Raw genomic sequence first — 23083 nt, 5'->3', positions numbered from 1 at the left:
TAGTGTAATCATGTGTGGGTGATACTTGGAACATTCATATACTGAAAAATAATTTGTTCTTTATCTGAAATTCAGTTTTAACCAGGCCTCCTATATTTTCTCTGGCAACCCTAAGTGTGGGACCACAGAAGGGTTTTAAGCAGGGGATGCCATGGTTGGATTTATGCTTTGGGAAGCTCCCAGGATTTGCAGGGAAACATCTGGGAAGGAGACCAGGAGGGGGTGGAGGATGAAGGTCCTGCTTTGTCCAGTACCCATCAGGGAATGGGGGCATATCCTCAACATTACTGGTGGGGAAGGCAGGCAGACAACTGCAGACCAGGTCAGACCCCAGCTCTGCTGTGTGAGCCTCTGCTCCCTCCTGGGCCCTCGGCATCCTCGTCTATCCGGTGAAGGGGTTAGGCCATCAGAAAAGAGGGTCCAGGGGCACCTGGGTGGCTCAGTGGTTAGGCCTCTGCCTTCGGCTCGGGTCATGATCTCAGGGTCCTGGATCGGACCCCGCATCCAGCTCTCTGCTCAGCGGGGAGCCTGCTTCCCCCTCTCTCTCTGCCTGCCTCTCTGCCTACTTGTGATCTCTCTCTCTCTGTCAAATAAATAAATAAAATCTAAAAAAAAAAAGAAAAGAAAAGAGGGTCCACAAGTGTCCCTCTCTTCTGGCCATGCTGGCCAGTGAATGTGTGAAGCATCTTCAGTTCTCCTCTTTCCAGCCTCAGGCCCTGCACCTGGTTTGGGGGAAGTATTTACCGAGGTCCTAGTATGTGCTGAGAGGGGTCCTCTATCTAGATCACTTGGTTTATTTAATCCTCTCACAACAGCACTTCAAGGAAGGTACCATGCCCATTTCATGGGTTGGAGAACGGAGGCTCGATGGTGCACTTGCTCTCCGCTCACACAGCTGCACAGTGCAAACCTGGAGTGGAGTCTAGGTCCAGCTGGCGCCAGTGCTCACCCTCCCACTGTATCCAGGAAATCTCCCCTGGAGCCCCTAATCCCCCATATGTTTACCACTTGGGCTCAGTCAGTAGTCTCCTTGTCCCCTTGCAGGCACACGCTGCCCTGGCTCTTTCTGAGTTAAGCCAGGGACTAAAATGGGCCAGTGTAATGCTCCTCTGCTGGGGGCTTTCCGGTTTGCGCACCCCATCTGTGCCCTGCCTACAACTCCATGGAGACATGGCAAGGCCCCCTCCAGCTCTTCTGGCCTGCAGCTCTGCCGCAGTGGAGTCCACATTTAATATTAATAGGACAGCTCCTGGTGCTGCTGTGACATCAGTTACTGGGCTGCTGGGTAAGGGCTGTGGCTGCCTTTCCAAGGTGAAACAGTGACCGGAATTCAGCCGGCTCAAATGGCATCCCAGGGGGGTTGACCGTCAGGACTCAGAAATGATGCTGCTAATGTAAGGCATGGCAGGAGTCCAAAAGTCTTCCTCCCCTCTCTCCAGCTACTCAGGGTCTGGGTGGCATCCTGATGCTGACATGATGCCTTCAGTCATTTGGCAAATATTGACTGAGCACCTGCTATATGCCAAGCACAGTGCTAGGCTCTGGGGCTACAGCTGTAAGTGCGACAAAGTCCTTGCCTCTTGGAACTCCCCTGCTGGCTGGCGGAGGAAGGGAGAAAAAGTCTCAATGCAGAGGACCAGATCAGGTGCCCACCCCAGCCTGAGGTCGAGGGATTCTTCCAGGGGAGCCAAAAACCTGAGGAGCCCCCCGAGTTAGGCACAGAAAAAGGGGGTAAGTGTTCCAGGCAGAGGGAACCGGATCAGAGCTCAGATCCTTGTTCCAACCATTCCTAGCCATTTATCTGCAGATTACCTCGCAGAGTTGATATGAAGACTAAATGCAGCCATGGCTGGTGATAGCACAGGGCTTGGGGCATTGCGAGAGCTCAGGGTAGCTGTTAGGAAAACAGCCCTGTGTCTTCATGTAATCTCTTTGTCCTGCCAGGAATCCTTGGGGAGTAGGGAAACTGCCGTTCAGAGGGGCGACGGCCCGGAGCTATATTGTGGATTAGACTGCAGGCTAAACATAGGACCCCAGGCTCTGACTTGGGCTTTTTGCCATTTGCCAGCCATTGGCAATGCAAGTAGTTGTCTCGGTTCAGTGAGATCACTCACCAGTGATCCTCAGCTGCATTTCCAATGTCCATCTCGGCCTTTGAGGTAAGACTGCCTTGTCTTAAGGATAAGCCCAGGTCTTGGCTTTGGGGGGACCTGGCATAGACCTGTTTCTGTTGTTAACCTGCTGTGTGACTGTGAGTGAATTACTTTCCCTCTCTGAGCCTCAGTGCCCTATAGTTAATACTGACTCACTGCCTGGGTCTCTGATCCTCTCAACAGAGCTATGTCAAAGGAATTATGTTTAATTCCATATTAAAACTGAGGAACCAGTCTGAGACAGGCAAAGTGACATGTACGAGGCCACAGAGCAAGTGGAGGCTGGATTTGGAACCAGACTCATCTGCTGTCTCTGAGAGTGAGAAAGCCAACCAGAGTTGTCTCTAAGACCCTTACTATAAGTCTGTGATCCTGTGAGTTCCTGGATGCTCTCAGACCTTTAGGGCCCACTGATTTCATGGGGAGGGTATTTCATGCTGGGCTGATCCTCCAACTGTCCCAGGAGGCAGCACTCACTCTTTCCCTTAGCACAACCTCATTCCTCCTGGCAGAAGTGCTGCGTGTTTAGGGTGAACAGCAAGCACTGTTGCAACAGGCCCATGTTATGGAGGAGGAAACAAGCTCAGAGAGGTGCAGCCCCTTGCCCAGGCTTCCCCAGCTACTGTGGAAGAGCCAGGGTTTGAGGAGGCTCTGAGTAACTGCCCCTTTCAACTGAGGAGCCCTCCTCTGAGGAGCTTTTAAGTCTCCTCTTCCCCCTTGCTTCCTCCCTTAGCTTATCTTCCTCCCCTGCTGTCAATTAGTCAGTTAGCGGTCAACCAGTTAGAAGTGCTGCGCCTCCTGAAAGCCCTTGCCGCTCACAAAGAGGACACTAGTGATGAATTTCTGCAGGGTGTGCGAGGTGTGATCAGATTCAGTTCAGCACTCATGGAGCGGTACGTCCGGAGTGGGGGCTCAGATGAGGAATGATTCCCCAGTGCTTACATTCTGCAAGGGAAGTGACGACTTCCTTGGAAAGTGGGAAGCAGGTGGTGTAAGTGACAAAGAGCGTGAACTTGACAGTCAGACCTGGGTGTGCATCCTGACTGCCCCTAGTAGCTCCATGACTGTGGGTAAGTGAGCTTCACTTTCCCCACCCCCTTGAGTGGGTATAAGAGGAATCCCCACCTCATCATTGTCAGGAGGATTAAATGAGGTCATATGTGAAGCTGCATAGCATCATGCCCGGTGCCTAACAGCTGTCCAGTACACATCAGCCTTACCAAAATAACTCTACGCACATGGTGGATACCAGAGTCCCTGGGGGAGTGGGCAGAGGGGACAGTGCTTCCTAATGGAGAATCTGAAAGGCTCTCTAGAGGAGGTGAGGTCTCAGCTGGGCATTAAAGGACTTCAAAGCAGAGGAAGAGGCAGCAGGTTGGGAAAGGACATTCTAGTTGGTAGAAACTTTGGGCAGAGTCTGGCAATGTAACGTGGTGAACATAGGATGCTCAGGTGGCAAGCTTCGAAAGACGGCCCAGGGCCACATGATGAAAGGCCAGGAGGGAGGAGCTTATATCTTGCAAGTGGGAAAGGGTCTTTACCTATGACTCCAGTGGCTCTGCTGTGTGTCTGTGTCTCCCTCGTCTGCATAGTCCAGACCCCTGGGGTCAGCCTTCTCCTATGGCTTTGGTCCTCCCACATCTTTTCGTTTCCTGAGTGGGGGCCAGCCTGCCGCTCTTGTCTGGAAGAAGAGAGAAGGCTTCTGTTGCAATCTGCTCACCTCCTACTAACATACTAGGTAGGAAAAGATTTTTTTTTTTTTAAAAGCACAGTTGCCTGGCAGGAAACCTTGGGGGAAACACAGCTACCCTCTCTCACTTACTTCCCAGGGTGTGGTTTAAGCAGCAGTGGAGGACGGCTGTGCTCACAGCTCAACAACCAAAAGGCTCTCAGGAGGTCAGAGCACCAGTGGAAAGAATGGGGAAGGTGGAGTGCAGATGCTGGCTCCGGCCCCCTGCTGTCTCTGCGGAAGTTGAGCAGGACACTTTACCTCCCCAGGCCTCAGTTTCCTCATCTGTAAAATCAGAAGGACAATACTGACCTTACCTTAACTGAGTGGGCATGCACAGGGCAGACTCTTCCTCCCACCCCCATCCCTGGCCTGCTATGGAGTAGGTCTCGTTACCCTCCTCTACTCCATGTTTCAACTGGGGGTCCAAACACTGGTCCTTTGAAGCATCCCCATTTCATCCTCTTGAGTTGTCGTGCCGTTGTTTGCTGAACCTCCAACAGTGAAACACCGTAGACCTTCGGGGCTGGAAGAAAGAATGGACTCTACCATCTATCAGTGCAGACTCCCATTTCATAGGCAAGAAGTCCAAGCCTCAGAGAGGGGAAGTCACAGCCCTCGAATGTGCCACACAGCCCCTTCCACCTGGTTCCACCTCAGTGGGAATCGCACAGAAGCTTGAGACAATTACCCAGAAGGTTCCAGCCAAAGGATCTAGAAAATTCTTTCAAAGAAACACAAGGTCCTCAACCATCTGCAGAACTGAAGCAAAAAAAAGCCCCCCCCCACCTTTGGCCCTTATTCTCACTGTGGTTCCATGGGGGGCAGCTTCACCAGTCTTCTCTCAGAGCTGAACTCCTCTGAACCAGCTTGCAGGGGGCGGGTGCCGAGAATGGGCTCTGAGCTCCACCGGTTCACAGATTGTAGCTACCAGGACATTTTCACACTTTGGAATACCAAAAGCTGCCTTGAGGAGCTGATCTGCTCCCAAAGTAGGCTTTGACAAAGTGGTGGAGGGCTCTGCATGGTCCTGAAATCTGTGGGCACAGGCCAGTCTCAGAGTGGGGTGCAATTTAGTATGAGCAAAAGGACACTGGGGCCACAGCAAGTGGCAGAATGTGGTCGTGAGTGGGAGGCTGTGCATGACCTTTCTACGTTTCATTTTCCTCATCCATATGAAGGGGAGAACCTCCTTCCACGAGTTTTAAGAATCTGGTGGGATAATATTAGGGGGGAAAGTGTTGACCCTTGGCCAGCTGCTGCTGCTGCTGTTGGTGGTAGTGTTATCATCGCTTCAGCAAGGATTATTTGGGCAGCAGGAGGCCTGCATTTGGGGGGAAAACCCTAAAATCCTATCTGGGTGACACTAATCTGTGGGCAGGCAGCCTCTCCTGCTCAAAATGGTAACCATGCCAACAGTGTGAAAGCCATCTTTCTAGAATAATATCAGGTCTCCTCTGTAGTATGTCTCTTGGTGACCAGACTTCTCAGGGACCTCAGAGTGTCCCAGAGTACACAAGGGTGTGGGGGAAACAGGACGTGCCTTTTCTGGGTCACCTATTCACTCGGCTCTAGTGGCAGGTTCTGGCACTGCTTCCGAAATCCAATCCTGCAAGAGAAATAGTCGTTCCCCCTGGCTCAGAGTGGGATACAGCAAGGAATTATTCTTTCTTCGGTCATGATGGTTGGTGCCTCCCATGTGCCGCTTCCATGCAGGTGAGGAACATCTGTGCTTTGGCTGGTCCCCAACCCAAAGAAATAGGTGTGGTTGGTCCTATTTTAGGGACTTGCCCAGAGAGATTCATCTGGTAAAGGGCAGAGTAGAATTTGAAACTAAGTTCAGATCCTTCTTCCCCATCACACCACTCATGTGTCCCTCAGGTAGTCAGGGGCAGGTTGCTGTGTTCCCTGACCGAGATTCTGTACAGGACAGAAACGTACTGAGGTTTTGCTCTGAGCTCTGAGCAACATCTTGATCTGGTTCAGGGCCTCTCTCTGAAGTTGTTCAAAGAGAACAACTTTATTGATGGGACTTAGGGCCCTGGGAGTAGATGTCCCTCCCATCCAAGGTAGCTGTCCTGGGGCTTGAGTTGGCAGCCCTTTCCGAAGGGTAAAGATGGGTGCCGGTCAGAGAGTGTAGACTCCAGGTAGGAAGGCTTGTTTGTACTGTTTACAATCTAAATGGCTCCAGAGGGGAGTCACACCGTGAGCCCCTCTCAGCTAACACCAAAGGCAGTGTTGGACTATCAGGTTTGGGAATCTGTTACCAGCTCTTGACTAGTCAAATCATGAAACATTTTTTAAAAATTTATTTTTTTATTACATTCAGTTAGCCAACATATAGTACATCATTAATTTTTTTTCTCCAATATTTTATTTATTTATTTGACAGACAGAGATCACAAGCAGGCAGAGTGGCAGGCAGAGAGAGAGGAGGAAGCAGGGTCCCTGCTGAGCAGAGAGCCCAATGCGGGGCTCGATCCCAGGACCCTGGGATCATGACCTGAGCCGAAGGCAGAGGCTTTAACCCACTGAGTCACCCAGGCGCCCTACATCATTAATTTTTGATGTAGTGGTCAACAATTCATTAGTTGTGTATAACACCCCAAATCATGGAACATTTTTGAGCCAGTTTTCCCATCGTAAGATGGGAATGGACACTGTACTTACCTTGCAGGGGGGAAATTTGAGGGAAAAAAAAATATACCATTTCTGCAAAACTCCTTGCCCAGAGCTGGGAATATGGGATATGTTCCCTCAAGAGTGGGTGTGGATGGAGTTACCCAGGATAGGACAGAGCAAGAAAAGCAGAGGGCCTGGGGAAGAACCCCAGTATTTCAAGGTAGGCCAAGAAGACAAGCCCACACGGAGACCAGAGAAGGGGAATAGCAAGTCAGGAGGATGCAGTGTCATGAAATCTTAGAGGAGATTCTGTCTAGGAAGGGGGAGCAGTTGTGCCCAGTGTTGTCAAGAGGGCCAGGAAGGTGAGAACTATGAAATGACCTTGGACTGACAACAGGAGGCTACTTACTACTGGTGGCCACAGTGAGAGCTGTCTAGGTGAAGGACTAGGGGCAGACAGACCCAGAGTACACTGGACTGAGAAGTGGGTGGGATGTGAGGAAGTAGAGACAATGAACTTTGGTAAGAAGGAAAGAAAAGCTTCATGGGAGAACCAAAGTGTCCCCCATTGACATTTATTAGAATTCAAATGCCCTGATCTACCTAACTTTCACTGATTTTTTTTAGTTAGTATACTAACTATAACTAACTTTTTTTTTTAAAGATTTTATTCATTTAACAGAGAGAGAAATCACAAGTAGGCAGAGAGGCAGAGAGAGAGAAGGGGGGAAACAGGCTCCCTGCTGAGCAGAGAGCCCGATTTGGGACTCAATCCCACGACCCTGAGATCATGACCTGAGCCAAAGGCAGAGGCTTAACCCACTGAGCCACCCAGGTGCCCCAGTTTTCACTGTTTTGAAATCAGTCTAAGGCCCACATGATCAGACAAGCTAGAAGGGTTCTAATCTCTCTAAGGGCTGGAAGGAACCATAAAAATCTCCCCCAGCGCTGGCCCGCCTCCTCCCACCTCTCACTGGAACCCCATTTTCATAGAGGCGGGGTGGACAATTAATTATCATCTATCATGCTCTTTAAAGATATCCGCCAGGGGACAGATCAGCCTGGTTTGTTAACCTCAATTCCATTTGTAGTTAGCAAAGGTGACCCTTCAAAGCATGGTGAAAACTGCGGTGGGGGCCTCCTCTCAGACTCACACTAAAATCCCGTTTCTCAGGTACTGAGGTCCTCATTTTAGCCTCAAAGCAGGAAGAAAAAGGCCAAGAGACAGGAGACCTAGTGTGGAGACCCCAGCTCTGCTCACTCACTGTGCAAACTGGGGCTAGCCTCTTCTCCTCCTCAGATCTCAGTTTCTCCTTATACGGGATAATGGGTTGGAGGACAGTGACTCGAATTGTCCTGCCACCTTGGACGTTTCCGGATTTCTATTCTATGGTGCATTTAACAGTACTCCAATTGTTGGATGGTAAAACTATGGTCCAGTCCCTCTCTTCTCCTTTCAAATGCATCTTACTCTCCAGAGCAAGATTCCTGGCTTGAAATGGGACTTCCACTCCTCTTCTGGTTCCCAGTTAAGGATAATGACTCAAACCTTCAAGTTAGCATTTAAAACACTCCATTATCTTGTTTTGCCCAACCTCATTTCCCACTGCCTTTCTTCTCATTGTCTCTCAGGTTTTGTTTCTGTCCTCACTGCTAAGGCTTCGTCTGTGCCAGACCCCACTCCCTAATACCTTTTCCCTGACTTTCATCTCCCTCAAAGTCTAGCTTACCTGCACTTGCATATTTAGATCTGGCTTATGAGACAAGAGAATATATCTTAATTATTCTGTAGCTACTCCTTCCCCCAGTGCTGAGCATGCAATAAAATTCTCAAAGAGCCTAAGGTCTTTCCCTTGGTATCTTGTACTCAAGTGGGGCTATGTTTCAGTCCTTGGGATTTTCCTAGTTCATCTGAGGCCCAGCTCAAGGCCTGGCATGAGGGACCCTTAGCATAGAATGCGACAGCTGGATGGGCTTAGTGACCAGTCAGCCCATCCACCCGCCACCCCTTGCCACAGAAGGAAGTTCAGCTTGGGTTTGAACTCAGATTCTGGCTCCACCACTTAGGGGTTACTCAAGTAACCTTGAGTAAGTCACTAATCTGGCTTTGAAAAATGGGGAGACCAGCTGTGCCCACCTGCGGGGTGGGTTGTGAGGATTAATTATGTTTATGCCTATACATGCCTAGCGCTGGACTGGCTCCTAGTACATATGTTACTCATCCCAATCAGGCCAACCTGTCCCTCCTCTCGTGGAAGGCACAGTATGCCCAAAGTCCATTGTCGGGGTTGGAGCACAGCTCTGCAGAGGGTGTGAAATGCGTGTTTGGGAGTGGAGGTGGGATGCTGTCCCCAAAGTTCGGACGGATAATGCCCTGGCCAATAGGATCCAAGCGCAGGGTGCGTCCCCAAGGACCGCATGGGCCAGATTGGGGTCGAAGCTGGCAGGATGGCGAGGGCGGCCCCGGCCCGCCCCCAGGGGCACACGGCCTCCTGGCTTCTCCAAACAGAAGGGTTATTTGATTTTTGGGTCCATCTGGAGCCGGACCTCCAACCTGACCTCAGAGATGCGCTTCAAGGAGGAGTTGTGCCACTGAGCTACCTACGCAATCGCCATCACCACGCCCGCTCTTGGGGATCCGCAGTCCCCACCCCACTTTTCCTTCTCCCACCTCCACCTATGCGGCGGTAAAATGCAGCACTGACAGGGCGCCTGCGCAGTTCTCGGGCGGGGCAGCAGCGGCGGTGGCGGCTGCAGCTATTTATAGTAGGTGACGTCACCTTGAAATAGACCGTTAGGGCCGGCCCGCCCTTCCCCCCTCCCACTCCGGTCGCTCCCCGCCGCCAGGCCCGGCTGCTCCCACTGCGCAGGCGTCCTCCATCCTCCCATCCCCCCGCGCGGCCGCCTCTCCTCCCTCCGCGGCGTCGGCGGCGCGAGCCACAGCGTGCGGGGCGAGCCAGCGAGAGGGCGGGAGCGGCGGCAGAGCCCTGCAGTCTGCAGCCTTGGGCCGGCCGGCGAGCCAGTGCGCGTGCGCGGCGGCGGCCTCCGCGGCGACCAGGGAGAGGACGCAAGGCGACCGAGCAGGCAGGCGAGCGGTGCGGGCGCGAGGCGAGGCAGAGCCACGAGCGACATGGGGGACCGAGAGCAGCTGCTGCAGCGGGCGCGGCTGGCCGAGCAGGCGGAGCGTTACGACGACATGGCCTCCGCCATGAAGGCGGTGAGCGCGCCGGGAGGCCCGGTTGGCCGGCTGGGGATCCCCGCGTAGGGAAGGGATGGGCGGTCGGGCGGCATCTCCTTCCCGGCCCAGAGCGACCCCGCGACCTCGCTGGGCGCGGCCGCCCGCCAGCAGCCCGCGCTTCCCGGGCCCGCCCCGCCATTTCCTGCGACCGGGCCCGGGTGGGGTCTCGGGGGAGGAATGTAGCCCCACGAGGATGGGTGGGCGACAGTGGCCCCTTTCAGGTGGGCGGGGGTCGCGGCATCCCAGCTCGGAGCCGGGGGGGGGAGGGGTGCCTGAGGAAACGTGAGAGAACCACATTCCTCGTTCTAGACCGTTCTGCCCAGCGTGGGGGCTCACGTCCCTCTCTCCTTCCTCCATACCCCAAATTGTAATAAAGAATCATCTAGTGAGTGGCACCCTGTCTCCTGGTTCTCTTTGCCACACGACCTGAAGTCTGTTTTGATTCCGATCTGTTATGCTCTACTCTACGGAATCGTTCTCTATTCCATCTTCCTACGCCCGCGTCTGGCTTTGTGTGCGAAGACCCCCATCCTGCAGTCTAGACGTGGACGCGAGCTGGAGGGCGGCGGGCGGCGGGTGTGGGGCCCCACGCCCAGGTCCGATGGAGGGAGCAAATGCTTGGACATTAAAATGAGACGTGACTTCTTGGCAAGACAGGGCTGTGTGCGTTTGCGTTCCGAGATCTTCATAGATTGATTTTGCAGCTTGATTTCCGGTGAAGGACTCGTGCCTAGCCACACCCTAGCACAACCGTGGATTAGACACCACCTGCATATATGAGACTAAGAGTTCCTGTTATCCTCTTACTGCTCTTCTTACCTTTATTTTACCTTTTCTCGAAATAAACATTACTTCTCCGCGTCAAGGTCACACAGTGGTAGAGCTACAGCTGACGGCCACCAATCTGCTATGTTTAACCAGCGTATATCCTCTGGAGACCTGGGAGGATCCGCCTGGGCCACCTTAGACCTAAAGATTCTGCATCTCTGGGGTCGGGACTCAGAAATCTGCACCCTAACATCCCTCATGGCTATTTTTAGGGGGCTGAAGCCTGACAGTTACTGTCCCGAATTATGGCTCGTTTGTCCTTTTGATGGTCTTGTGAGATTTCTTATAATCCACAAATTGAGAGTCTCCCTAAAATTTCAGAATCATGTGAAAAACTGCTTTTAAGGCTTTTGATATTAATATCAAATGAAATACGTTGCTGAGGTCAGTATTGAGGATTTTCCAGCTAAGAAAGACACTTCAAGAGATACCTTTCCAGTGGTGTCCTTGTTAAATATTGCACTAGGTGTGTTTGGAAACCAGCATTACCACTCATTTGTTGGTAAATTGGTGATCCTGATTTGAGCCCTGGCATGCTTTCAGGGGTTAGATAGTCTAAACCAGGGACAAACTAGGTCTGGGATCTAAAGCTTTGTAATTCAGGGGGCCCTCTTTAAGGACACAAATGTGAAATGTATTAATTTTGCAAATTTTACAGCATCTACTGTGAATACATTTTCTCCGAAGGGGTTCTGAGCTTAATTTTCTTTGGGATAAGAGCCACTTCTGTTCACACAACAAGTCACACTAACGGAGTGGTATTGAGATTGTGCAGGCTGAGGCCTCTCCAGACATTTTCTTGAGGCCCTCGTTCACCCTGTGAGTGGGGCTTGAAGAAAGATTAGTTGAGGTTAAGAGAAAATGACAAGAAAGGACATTCTGGAGCTCTAGGAAACCTGAGGCAACTTGAAATGGGAAGTAAGGAAGGGTTTGAGAGATGTAACCAGAATGAAATTTAGGTTGGGGAGAGAACAAAACTGGCATTCTAGTGTTCATAAGCAGGCTTGAATAATGCTTTTCTGTAGCTAGAAACTTGTGTTCACACATTTTTTTTCCCTGAGGCCAAAAGGTGGCATTTTGCAACTAATGAACCCTCCTGTGTGCTGAGACTCTGTAATATCTCTCTGAAATGATTGATGGGTTGGATAAGCCATCCAGCATTGAAAAATCAATCCAAGCTCCAGTTATGTCATCTGAGAATTGTGATAAAATGATTCCTTCATTGTATCTCCTTTTAAAAAGTCAAGTTTTTTGTCATCTAAATTAATGGAATATATTCATTGGAAAGGACATGGCAGGGTTCAGTGGAAGACAGTTTCTATTCTACTTACTAAGTTGATATTTGTACATTAATTTTTTTTTTTAAGATTTTATTTATTTATTTGACAGATCACAAGTGGCAGAGAGACAGGTGGGGGCGGGAAGCAGGCCCCCTGCTGGGCAGAGAGCCCCGTGCAGGGCTTGATCCCAGGACCCTGAGATCATGACCTGAGCTGAAGGCAGCAGCTTAATCCACTGAGCCACCCCGGGCACCCCTGTACATTAAATTCTTAATGTTACTGGGAAGACTCAGTCCCCACTTTGTTAATATTGTAGGCTTAAGATCGAGCTTTTGGAAAGAGGGGATTCTGGTAACCTGGGTTATCTGGTAATCTGGGTTTATGTGGGTTTTCTTTGGGGTGGTGGAAGGGCAGGTAAGTAGACTGCTCTAGCGTAGACTTAGCACACCTGAGTGAGGAGATGTTCCGATGTCACCATGCTGTAACTTTGGACCTAACATCTCTGGGCTTTGAATCCTTTGAAGTGTAAAACTAGAAGTGCAGGTGTTGCTATCAAGTCATTTTTCAGTCTTTATTCTTCTAACTTGTTTTCTGTTTTCTTTATAATTCAAATGGTCACCTAATAATGCCTGCCTGTAATCATTGATGTTCCTTATGCTACCAGCGTCACCTGGAGGATGGTGTTGGTAAGCTTTAAGAAAAACCGTGCATTTTGGAAACAACAATACTGTTGCCTCAACTCATTTGAGAACTGCAGTTCCCTGCCTCACCCCATAATTTGAAGAGGCAAGAAATGCTTCTCAAGTGAACTAAAGGATTGTCTTCACGATCTCCTCATCTCATACTTAGCAACTTGAAAAGGTGAAACAGTGGGAAGAAAGGCATTGTAAAAGATTCTAAGAATCCAGTTCCCTTCTTGGCTGGTCTTGGAATGACCTTACCCAAATTGTAACCTCTGAAACATGGGTATCATACCATCTTATGAGAAAGTGAAATAAACCAAAATAAACCTATAAAGGGGGATAACAATGTGCATTAGACTTAGTGATTTAAGGAAGGAGGGCAAATAACCAGATTTCTGGTGAATACTCATGGGTGGACATCATTCATTCATGTCTCTTAATTGCCTTAAGTCATCTATTTTATATTAAAACAGATTGTAAATGTGAATCTATTAAACATCAAAAATTATTTGGGATAGCATGGTGTGTATTAACACTGTTGATAACAATTGATTACAAAATTAACAAAGGACAGAGAAATATATCTGAAGGACTTGAAGAATAGCTGTACAGATGTTGAGTGCAAGAAATAAAGCTTCAACTTAAACAGTTTGAGAGGAAGAGGCACTTGGCCCCACCAGTGGCAAAAGGCTCTTATTCCAACAGCTGTGAGATTATGAGAAATGGGGAAATGAGCAGGTGGTATATAAAAGGAGAGCTCGACTGAGTGGCTCAGGGTAAGACATAACCCGTGTTGCAGATATTAAAACTAAGTCTGATTTTGAGGTGTACCAAAATTGTGGTTAGTGTGAAATCTTAAAGCCACATCAGTGCTGTAGTTTGAAATATGTATAAACTAGAGAGCATGATTTCCCACTGAGTGGTAATTTGTAATGTAAGTATTGCTTTGCCATACATTGGCTGAGGAAGGAAAGAAGGAAGGTTCTGGGTTCTTGGAGTAGCTTGAATTAAAAGGATTTCAGATGGTGAAGAGTTCACAGAGCTTTGAAATTTCATATTAGTGGTAGAATGCAGTATCACACGTCCAGAAATGGTTTGGAAGGAGATAAGCAAATACGTTTTCTGTGTTACAGTTCATCAAATTTATGGAACTTACATTTTACTTATTAGGTATTCAGTAAATGGTAGCTGTTACTCCCATGTGTACATTCTCATTTAATTTTCACAACAACTTTGGATGAACTGACTATGGATAGTTAACTTCATTTTACAAATGAGGTTAAAGAGGTTAAATTTTTTTTTTTTAAGATTTTATTTATTTATTTGACAGACAGTGAGAGAGGGAACACAAGCTGGGGGAGTGGGGGAGGGAGAAGCAGGCTTCCCGCTGAGCGGGGAGCCCAATGCAGGGCTCAAGCCCAGGGCCTTGGGATCATGACCTGAGCCGAAGGCAGATACCCAACCACTGAGCCACCCAGGTTCCCCTAAGAGGTTGATTTTTTTGAGATCAAGTTGTAAAGCCAAAATTTGAACTCTTAAATTTAGAACTCTCACTTTAGCCGCTGTATAATAATGGCCCATGAGGCTAAGGGATATATATATATATATATATATATATATATAATTATATAAAATTATAAATTATATATATAAAGATTTTATTTATTTGAGTGTGAAAGAGAGAGTTCGTGAGAGAGCATGAGTGGGAGGAGGGGTGGGGAGAGGAAGAAGTAGGCTCCCTGTGGGGCTCGATCCCAGGACCCTGGGATCATGAAAGGGATAATAGTTCTAGTATACATTCTGGTATATTATTCATTATTGGTGACTAACTTTCAGGCCCTTTACACAAGTGGGCTTAGTGAAGAAGTAATTTCATGTATCAGATGTAAGTCATTTTTGCCAAGTTTGATTAAAAACAATCTACCACGTATGGTTCTTAGCTATAGCAGAGGAGTGTAAAAGGCAGACTCACACATTTGGATTTTGCTTCTTCTGAAGACCAAGAGTTTTTTTTTAGCTTAAGAAGCAAAGTTTTATCTATTTATTTATTTTATTTATTATTATTATTTTTTAAGATTTTATTTATTTACTTGACAGAGATCGCAAGTAGACAGAGAGGCAGGCAGAGAGAGAGAGAAGCAGACTCCCTGCTGAGCAGAGAGCCCGATGTGGGACTGGATCCCAGGACCCTGAGATCATGACCTGAGCCGAAGGCAGCGGCTTAATCCACTGAGCCACCCAGGCACCCAAGAAGGAAAGTTTTAATTGAATTTGAATTCCTGCTATGAATTAGGAAGTGCAGAACTATGTTAAATTATACTACTATTTTAGGGAATTGTTTCATGTACTTGGCACCAGTTGTTTCTCCACATTTTTTTAAAAATATATTTTATAAGCTGATAGGCCTTAATATTTCATTGTCTGGGTTATTGGTAGAATTCCTCCTAGCGTCCAGGTTGAGGCTGCCTGTTCACTGCCCCACCAATTGGGTGCTCTTCCCACTTCTTGCAGTGACTTTCCCCATTGTGGGTGGTGGCCATTGCCTGTGATCGGAACCTGGCATAACTTCTGAAGCTTTCAGTGCTGGTACCTCCAGGGACAGTAGCACGCAGTAATGCCGTTCAGATGCGTTGGATTTAATCCTTGCCAATCCTACAGAAGTGCTCAGTTATGATAAGAGTAAGAAAAGGCAGTCTCTCCATGATATAAAGGTGGCTCTTTGACTAATGTTAGGCTTTGAATGGATATTAACTACCTGAACTTACCAAGCTAAGCTTGAAGTTTAGCTTCCTTTTGGCTTTCTAGAACTGCAGTCTTGTTCTGAGGACAGGGAGTGATCTATCCAGGCCTGGGCAAGTGGTGACAGATGGGTAGTTTGCCACCTTGGGACTAGGCAAAATCTTTACTTGGAGGGTAGTAAATTGGGGAGAAATCGCTAAAAAAGCTCTTATTCCCTGACTCACCATTTTTTTCTTTATTTTTCCCCCCTCCTCTTTAATACATACAGGACTCTGCCAACGAATTGTAAAGATTTTATGATGTGGCATGTTTACCTCATTGTTCATGAGAATTGTTTTCTCCTGTTGCCACCTCTTATATCAAATGCAAGCTTTTTAGTAGCTAGTGGGTGTGGGTAACTATAAAAGGTGGGATGGTAGTGGGTGTGTGTAGCCCTGAAGGATGGAAGTGTCCTTTAGGAGAAGTAACGTTTACCTTGACTTTGGCAATGTGGCCTGGCAATCCGTCCTGGGGGGGGCATTTTTTGTTTGCTCAGTGTTACTTTTTTTTTTTCAGTGTTACTTTTGAGGTTGGATGTTTCCCAGATTAAGAACTTTTAAGTTTTCCCAAATAGTCCCTGGGCTATTTTTGGCATTGGGTCTATTTTTACCCACAAACACATAGTTTATTGCCTGGCCAGTTAGTGGGAGGAGGCCCTTAGGGATTTTTGGGTAAACGAATGGTGTCATAGGAAGATAAATGAGTTAGTGGCCTCTCAGGTTGCTTGTAACTTTAGTACTGCTGTGTAGTCCTAGAGCCGAGGAAAGGGGTGAAGTGATTCCCACCGTCTCACCCCCCCACCCCCGCCAGGGGAGTTGGTGCAGTCCAAGTTGGTGGTACGATAAGGACCTCAGTCAGGACACAAGTTGAATGTCTGGCCTGGAGCCCAATCCTTAAGGGAGGTGGAAAGAGGGGACTTTATAAATGGGAATGGTCCACCAACTCCAGGTTTTCAGAAAGAGGGCAAATTGGATTAGGTGGGGGGATGGCGAGCAGGAAGGCGGAGAGACTGAACAGAGGTGAGGAGTCCGTCAGAGGTGGTGCTGCCCCATGAAGATGTGTCTAGAATGGCTGCCCTGAGGGTAGTCATGTGTGGCAGAAATGAGGCTGTTGTTGAAACTGGCTGGAGTAGAGACCAGGTTGAGAACCACTGGGCAGGGCTCTGTATCCCGGAAATTCTGTGTCTAGTCTTTGTTTCACGTTCCCAGTTAGAAGCCATTTGGAAACTTCTAATGGTAAAGCTCCAGTAAATCATCTCCCGAGACTATGCATGTGGAGGACCACGCCGCTGCTTAGCGCCGGGTTGGGACTAGTAGTTAGGTTTTCCTTTTTCTTGTACTACATTGCCTCCCAATGTCTACTTCTCTTGATGTGTGACTAGACTTTCCTGCCTCCAGTAGTTTGGAATTTGAAATACTGGGAACTGGTGCTAACAAATCAAAACTGGCTATAGATTTTGTTTGTTTCAGTAGCCTGTCTGATTTCACTTCGGTCTATACTTTTCCAATCTGGGGAAAGCTCCGTTTCCTTTACGTTTCCTTTAGTTATCCAATCAAGTGATAAAATGATCTTCCTTCCATAAGTTTCCCTTTCTTAACTGAGTTGTAATCCAGGAGTCTTAAAAATACTATATTTAAATGTATCCAGTTATTTCCTAGTTAGGCCCTGGCTGGGATTCTAAGAACAATGCTTGCTTAGCTGTTAGTCACACTCAGCTGATGCTGATAGTGATTCATTCAGACTGGCAGAAAACCAGATAGTTACATAAACACTAATACTCCTAGTAAATGATTTTTCTTGGGAAGGTGTCATTATAAATATTGCCCAGCAGACTTTTTGGGCAGTTTATTCCTGATGGTGAAGGGCTGCATGAATTCCTGAAACCTACAGATACAACCGAATTTCATTTACACCAATGTCAGCCTTTCCACACCTTTTGTTATTGCTTAGGAAAAACAGAATCCTAGAATATTAGAGCTGAAGAGGTCCTTGGAAATAATTTAGACCAGTGCCCCTTGTTTTGCTTTTGATCCTCAGACAAGGTCACATAGCTAGCTCAGGCTAGACTCCGCATTTCTTACGGGTTTTTTTGTGTTGTTTGTTTGTTTGTTTTTTAGTTATGATAATGTCTGTTGTACAAACACCGATAAGGGTGTTCTGTATTCACATATGCATGCAATTTTATTTTATTTTTTTTTAAAGATTTTATTTTTTACTTACTTGACAGAGATCACAAGTAGGCAGAGAGGCAGGCAGAGAGAAGGAGGGAAGCAGGCTCACCGTTGAGCAGAGAGCCTGATGCGGGGCTCCTAGGACTCTGGGATCATGACCTGAGCTGAAGGCAGAGGCTTTAACCCACTGAGCCACCCAGGTGCCCCTATGCACGCAATTTTGAAGATACACTCTGGGGAGTTACTTTGGTGTGTCTTTGTGAGTCTAGCAAGCAGCTTTATTAGCCACAGGGTGAAATCTTATTGACTCCTTATGGATAGCCTTTGCCGTTTAACGTCAAGTGATTTACTGCAGGATCTAAGGAGCTCTGTGATTCTGTGCTTGCCTCATGTTTTACTGAATATTGTCTGGAAAAGTGAGTCATTTGAGAGGATTCAACAGTCTGAGATTTGCCAGAGCATTCAAGATGGAATTTTGATTTATAAGGATTGCTTCCTTAAAAGATCAAATTCACAAATATCTATAAAGTCACATAATATGAGTATGTGTTGAAGGAACTCACTGGAGGAGGAAACAAGTGGGGTTACAGGTCTTCACCTGGATTTGAAGGGAGCATGGATTTGGGGTTAGTAGAGAGATTGCCTGGGACTGGGGCAAATCATGGAGAAAAGTGTGGAGACTACTCAATCTCTGTGTGAGGAGGAATGAGGAACCTGGTTTGCAGGCAGCCCTCCCACGGGATGGGCAGAAGCAGCCAGTAGCCAAAGATCACACTGAAGAAGAAAGTGGGATTGGGTTGATTGAGTAGGCAGAGGTGGAGAGACAATCCTAGGCTCGGGTTTTGTAGCAAAGAAATAGGGGTGCTGGGGACAGAGAAGTGGGGGTATTTTGGTATTTTTATTGGGGAGGAGATTGCTAGTAGACAATGAAGAACTTAGCACAAGTTTTCTAATTTTACACATAATGATTGTATTTGTTGCTTATGTTCTTGAGTTAATTTTTTGGATCTTTAAAAAAAGTTTAAAAGAGTTTCTGATTCTCTGCTGCTCAGTCTTTTCAATCCACATTAAAGCATGTCTATTTTAATATGCTGTTAATAACTTTCTCCGTCGAACTGGCCTTTACCCCTTTCCCCTCAGTTGTAGAAGTTTCTGTCCTTACAGTTTAAGTAATATTTTTCTCTGTTGAGTGTTTTATGGTTTCCTAAATATTTTTCTTTTTCTTTTCCTGAAAATTAAAGACTTGTATCAGTCAGTCATGTAATTAAGGAATCCCCCTACCTTATAAAGATAGAGGCCAATTTTGAAAATTAGTGGCTTTGCTGGGACCCAGACCCAGGTTTTTCTGATTCCGAGTCTGTGTTAGTCCCCTTGGGCTGCCAAACAAAGTACCACAAGTTGGGTAGCTTAAATAGCAAATTATATTATTGCATTTGGGAGGGTTAGAGGTCCAAGATCAAGGTGTCAGCAGGGCTGTGCTCCTTCTGAAGGCTTTAGGGAAAAATCCTTCTTTGCCTCTGCCTTAGCTTCTGGTGGCCCTTGGTAATCCTTGGTGTTCTTTGGCTGGTAGACTCATCTCTCCAGTCTCAGCCTCCATCATTACATGGCATTCTCCCTGTGTTTGTGTGTCTCCAAATCTCCCACTCCTTATAAGGGCACCAGTCCCTGGATTTAGGATCCACCCTAATACAGGGTGACTTCACCTTGACTTGATTATATCTGTAGAGGTCCTGTTTCCCAATAAGGTCACATTCACAGGTCCTGAGGTTAAGACTTCATTGTAACTTTGGGTGACACAATTAAACAACACAGCAAAGCTCAGCACCCTTTTTACTAACTACATAGCTGGCTCACTGTTGTTGGGATCATGAACTACCTAAAGTTACTGCTTAGGAAATTTAACATTGCTCCTTAAAGTAATTGGTGCTTCCATCTTTGATGCCCAGTCAGTCAGGTAGAGCTAAGTAGAGCTTACTGCTGAGTAAGAGGTAAACATTGAGAAATGGAGAGTTCCAACATGCCCCCAGCCTCTGCTTTTAGGAGAGGCTGGTAGCACGTTCTTGTCACTAATGTATCCATTTGGATTGGGGGAGGTCTCAGTGTAAGCTGGGATTTTCTTGTGTAACCAACTCAGGGCAAAACTGGCCACTTGACCTGTGTTTGATCTCATCTGTGAATCTCTTATCTATTAATACATATTTGAGGGAGGTATGATTGGTTCTTTCTAGAATATAAAGTTGGAAGTAGAATCTGGAATGTACTTCCCAGTCTCTAGTCTTTGAACATTTGTTGACAATACCTTTTGCAGAATAGCTGAACCTCAGGGCTTTTTCATTCACTACTATGTACCAATCTTTAGATGATTATATTTATCCCCATACCTCTACCAAGATGAAGGCAACATCTTAAAAGGCCCGAATTAAGAATTTCTGAAATCCCTTATCACTGAATTTTTTTTTTTTTAAGATTTTATTTATTTGACAGAGGAAGCAGGCTCCCTGCCGAGCAGAGAGCCCAGTGCGGGGCTCGATCCCAGGACCCTGAGATTATGACCTGAGCCAAAGGCGGAGGCTTAACCCACTGGGCCACTCAGGTGCCCCATCACTGAATATATATATATATTTTTTTAAGATTATTTACTTACTTACTTACTTATTTATTTAACAGACAGAGATCACGAGTAGGCAGAGAGGCAGGCAGAGAGAGAGGAAGGGAAGCAGGTTCCCTGCTGAGCAGAGAGCCCGATGCGGGGCTCCATCCCAGGACCCTGGGATCATTACCTGAGCCAAAGGCAGAGGCTTAACCCCCTGAGCCACCCAGGCGCCCCTGAATATTTTGTTTCAAGTATTTATTTCTTCTTTTTAGACTACAGTCTTCCTTCAGACAGGATTCATGTCTGTTTTTTCTCCAGCTTGTCCATGCTGGCTTGAGAAGGGTTGTTGATTAGGTTCAAAGGCAGATTTCTTTCTAAGAGTTTTGGATTTGGATCTCAGTGTTTATCTTTTGGGGATTTTGCAGGTGACAGAGCTCAATGAACCTCTTTCCAATGAAGATCGAAATCTCCTCTCTGTGGCCTACAAGAACGTGGTTGGTGCCAGGCGATCTTCCTGGAGGGTCATCAGCAGCATTGAGCAGAAAACCATGGCTGATGGAAATGAAAAGAAGTTGGAGAAAGTTAAAGCTTACCGGGAGAAGATTGAGAAGGAGCTGGAAACAGTGTGCAATGATGTCCTGGCTCTGCTTGACAAGTTCCTCATCAAGAACTGCAATGATTTCCAGTATGAGAGCAAGGTATTTTACCTGAAAATGAAAGGTGATTACTACCGCTACTTGGCAGAGGTAGCTTCCGGGGAGAAGAAAAACAGTGTGGTCGAAGCTTCTGAGGCTGCCTACAAAGAAGCATTTGAAATCAGCAAAGAGCACATGCAGCCAACGCACCCCATCCGACTGGGTCTGGCCCTCAACTTCTCCGTGTTCTACTATGAGATCCAGAATGCACCCGAGCAGGCCTGCCTCTTAGCCAAACAAGCCTTCGATGATGCCATAGCTGAGCTGGACACACTAAATGAGGATTCCTATAAGGACTCCACGCTTATCATGCAGTTGCTGCGAGACAACCTCACCCTCTGGACGAGCGACCAGCAGGATGAAGAAGCAGGAGAAGGCAACTGAAGAGTCTTCGGGGCCCTGGGCCTTCCCTTCACCCACCACCCCCCATCATCACTTGATTCTTCCTTGCCACAATCACTAAATATCTAGTGCTAAACCTATCTGTATTGGCAGCACACAGCTACTCAGATCTGCTCTCCTGCCCCTTGGGAAGCAGTTTCAGATAAATCTTCATGGCATTGATGGATTGATGGTTGCTTTAAGCCCATAGGGGCTCCCTTTTCGAAATGTGCAGACAGGGGCGTTCTGAATGAGGCATTTTACTATGCCTATTGATCTATGTGAAATACAAGCAAAAGCAATGGGGAAGTTTAGAAAGAAGAATTAGCCAAGGCAGGCTACGAGTGATATTTAAATGATCCATTTAAAACAAGCCGATAGTGTTTTGTTAAGCAGTATACATCTTGTGCATGCAAAAAATGAATTCACCCCTCCCACCTCTTTCTTCAGCTAATGGAAAACTGTTAAGGGAAGCTGATTACAAAGAGACCACTCCTCCTTTCCATCAGCTTTATAATAAACTGTTTAACGTGAAGTTTCAGTAGCGCCTTGTTTTGCCTCTTTAAATTATGTGCACAGACCTTCTTTCTCAATGCAATGCATCTAAAGTTTTGATACCTGTAACTTTTTTTTTTTTTTGGTTGCGATTGTTTAAGAATCATGGATTTATTTTTTGTAACTATTTGGCTATTGTCCTTGTGTATCCTGACAGCACCACGTGTGTCAGCCCACATCAATCAAGATGGGTGATATGAAATGCCAGACTTCTAAATTAAATGTTTTGGAATTCAGTGGGTAAATAAATGCTGCTTTGGGGATATTATGTCTATGTGTGTGGTTTTCATCCCCATTCCCCCCCCCCCGCCCCCACAAAGGAGCTCTCTAACAGATGACCATTTTGAATCCTGGTTTTAGTCTCTCAAACGCAAGCATTTTTTTTTTTAAAGATTTTATTTATTTATTTGACAGAAAGATCACAAGTAGACAGAGAGGCAGGCAGAGAGAGAGGGGGAAGCAGGCTCTCTGCAGAGCAGAGAGCCCAACATGGGGCTTGATCCCAGGACCCTGAGATCATGACCTGAGCCGAAAGCAGAGGCTTAACCCACTGAGCCACCCAGGCGCCCCAAACTCAAGCATTTTTGGCATAGTAAGTTTTCTTGCTCTCAAATTCCATTACACATTTTGCAGTATACACATTAGACTCGTGATTTTCATTTGTTTTCTGTGACCCTAGTCCACAAAGCCTCTCTGATTCACTCTTCCTGGTAAGTGGTGCTGGTATGGGAGCTGAGCAGATGAAAGTGCTCCAGTCTTCCTCAGTATATAGCGCCTGAACAGTGAAAGTTTAACTTGGGAGGGTGTGGCTTGACCCACCCTGCTGGAATGTTGGTTGATACTTAACACTCAAGGTAGATAACTGAGCTTATACAGGTCCTTGTTTTCTTCATATCCCTTCTGTATTAGATACAATAAGACAGATCCCTGAAATAATCTTTAGTGATTATTACTAAGAAAGCTTTGAGTATTCTTTAAAACAAAAGCCTCCATCTGTGTTTAAAAAAGGGAAAGGCCTGACACCTTAAGCTTTCTCCCATCTGCCTCACCCCAGGGCTTCTCTTGAGGCTTAGGGTTCCCATCTAGACTTCATTCTCTGGTGATAGGGACTAGAGCCCCTCACAGTTTTTACCACCTGCAGCTTGTTGCCCAGGAACCAAACGTGCTTGTTAAGTGAGGTGGTTTAGTTACACGAAGGTCTTAAAATCCCTTAATCTTTTTTTTTTTTTCTTTAAAGATTTTATTTATTTATTTGACAGAGAGAAATCACAAATAGATGGAGAGGCAGGCAGAGAGAGAGAGAGGGAGCAGGCTCCCCGCTGAGCAGAGAGCCCGATGCGGGGCTCGATCCCAGGACCCCGAGACCATGACCTGAGC

The 23083-nt window shown here is 47.0% G+C and overlaps 1 protein-coding gene and 1 pseudogene across 1 annotated transcript; one reads left to right on the top strand and one right to left on the bottom strand.

The window, feature by feature from the left end:
* Window positions 1-1367: 1367 nt before the first annotated feature.
* Window positions 1368-8784, bottom strand: LOC122903626 (annotated as a pseudogene).
* Window positions 8785-9510: 726 nt separating this feature from the next.
* YWHAH (tyrosine 3-monooxygenase/tryptophan 5-monooxygenase activation protein eta) lies at window positions 9511-21969 on the top strand. The gene is made up of 2 exons (XM_044243838.1): window positions 9511-9721; window positions 20501-21969. Exons 1-2 carry the CDS (start codon window positions 9635-9637, stop codon window positions 21152-21154), a joined length of 741 nt encoding a protein of 246 aa, XP_044099773.1. The 5' UTR covers window positions 9511-9634; the 3' UTR covers window positions 21155-21969.
* Window positions 21970-23083: the final 1114 nt, after the last annotated feature.

Source organism: Neovison vison, chromosome 3 (genome assembly GCF_020171115.1).
Source record: "Neovison vison isolate M4711 chromosome 3, ASM_NN_V1, whole genome shotgun sequence".
NCBI classification, from domain to species: domain Eukaryota; kingdom Metazoa; phylum Chordata; class Mammalia; order Carnivora; family Mustelidae; genus Neogale; species Neogale vison.
The sequence above is the reverse complement of the archived record's forward strand: the minus strand, read 5'-3'. Positions and strand labels throughout refer to the sequence as shown.

Bases quoted from the DNA above. Each gene is read 5' to 3' on its own strand.
- YWHAH (XM_044243838.1), top strand. From the start codon at position 9,635: ATGGGGGACCGAGAGCAGCTGCTGCAGCGGGCGCGGCTGGCCGAGCAG. The intron at 9,722-20,500 runs GTGAGCGCGCCG...GGGATTTTGCAG, and splicing joins TGGCCTCCGCCATGAAGGCG to GTGACAGAGCTCAATGAACC.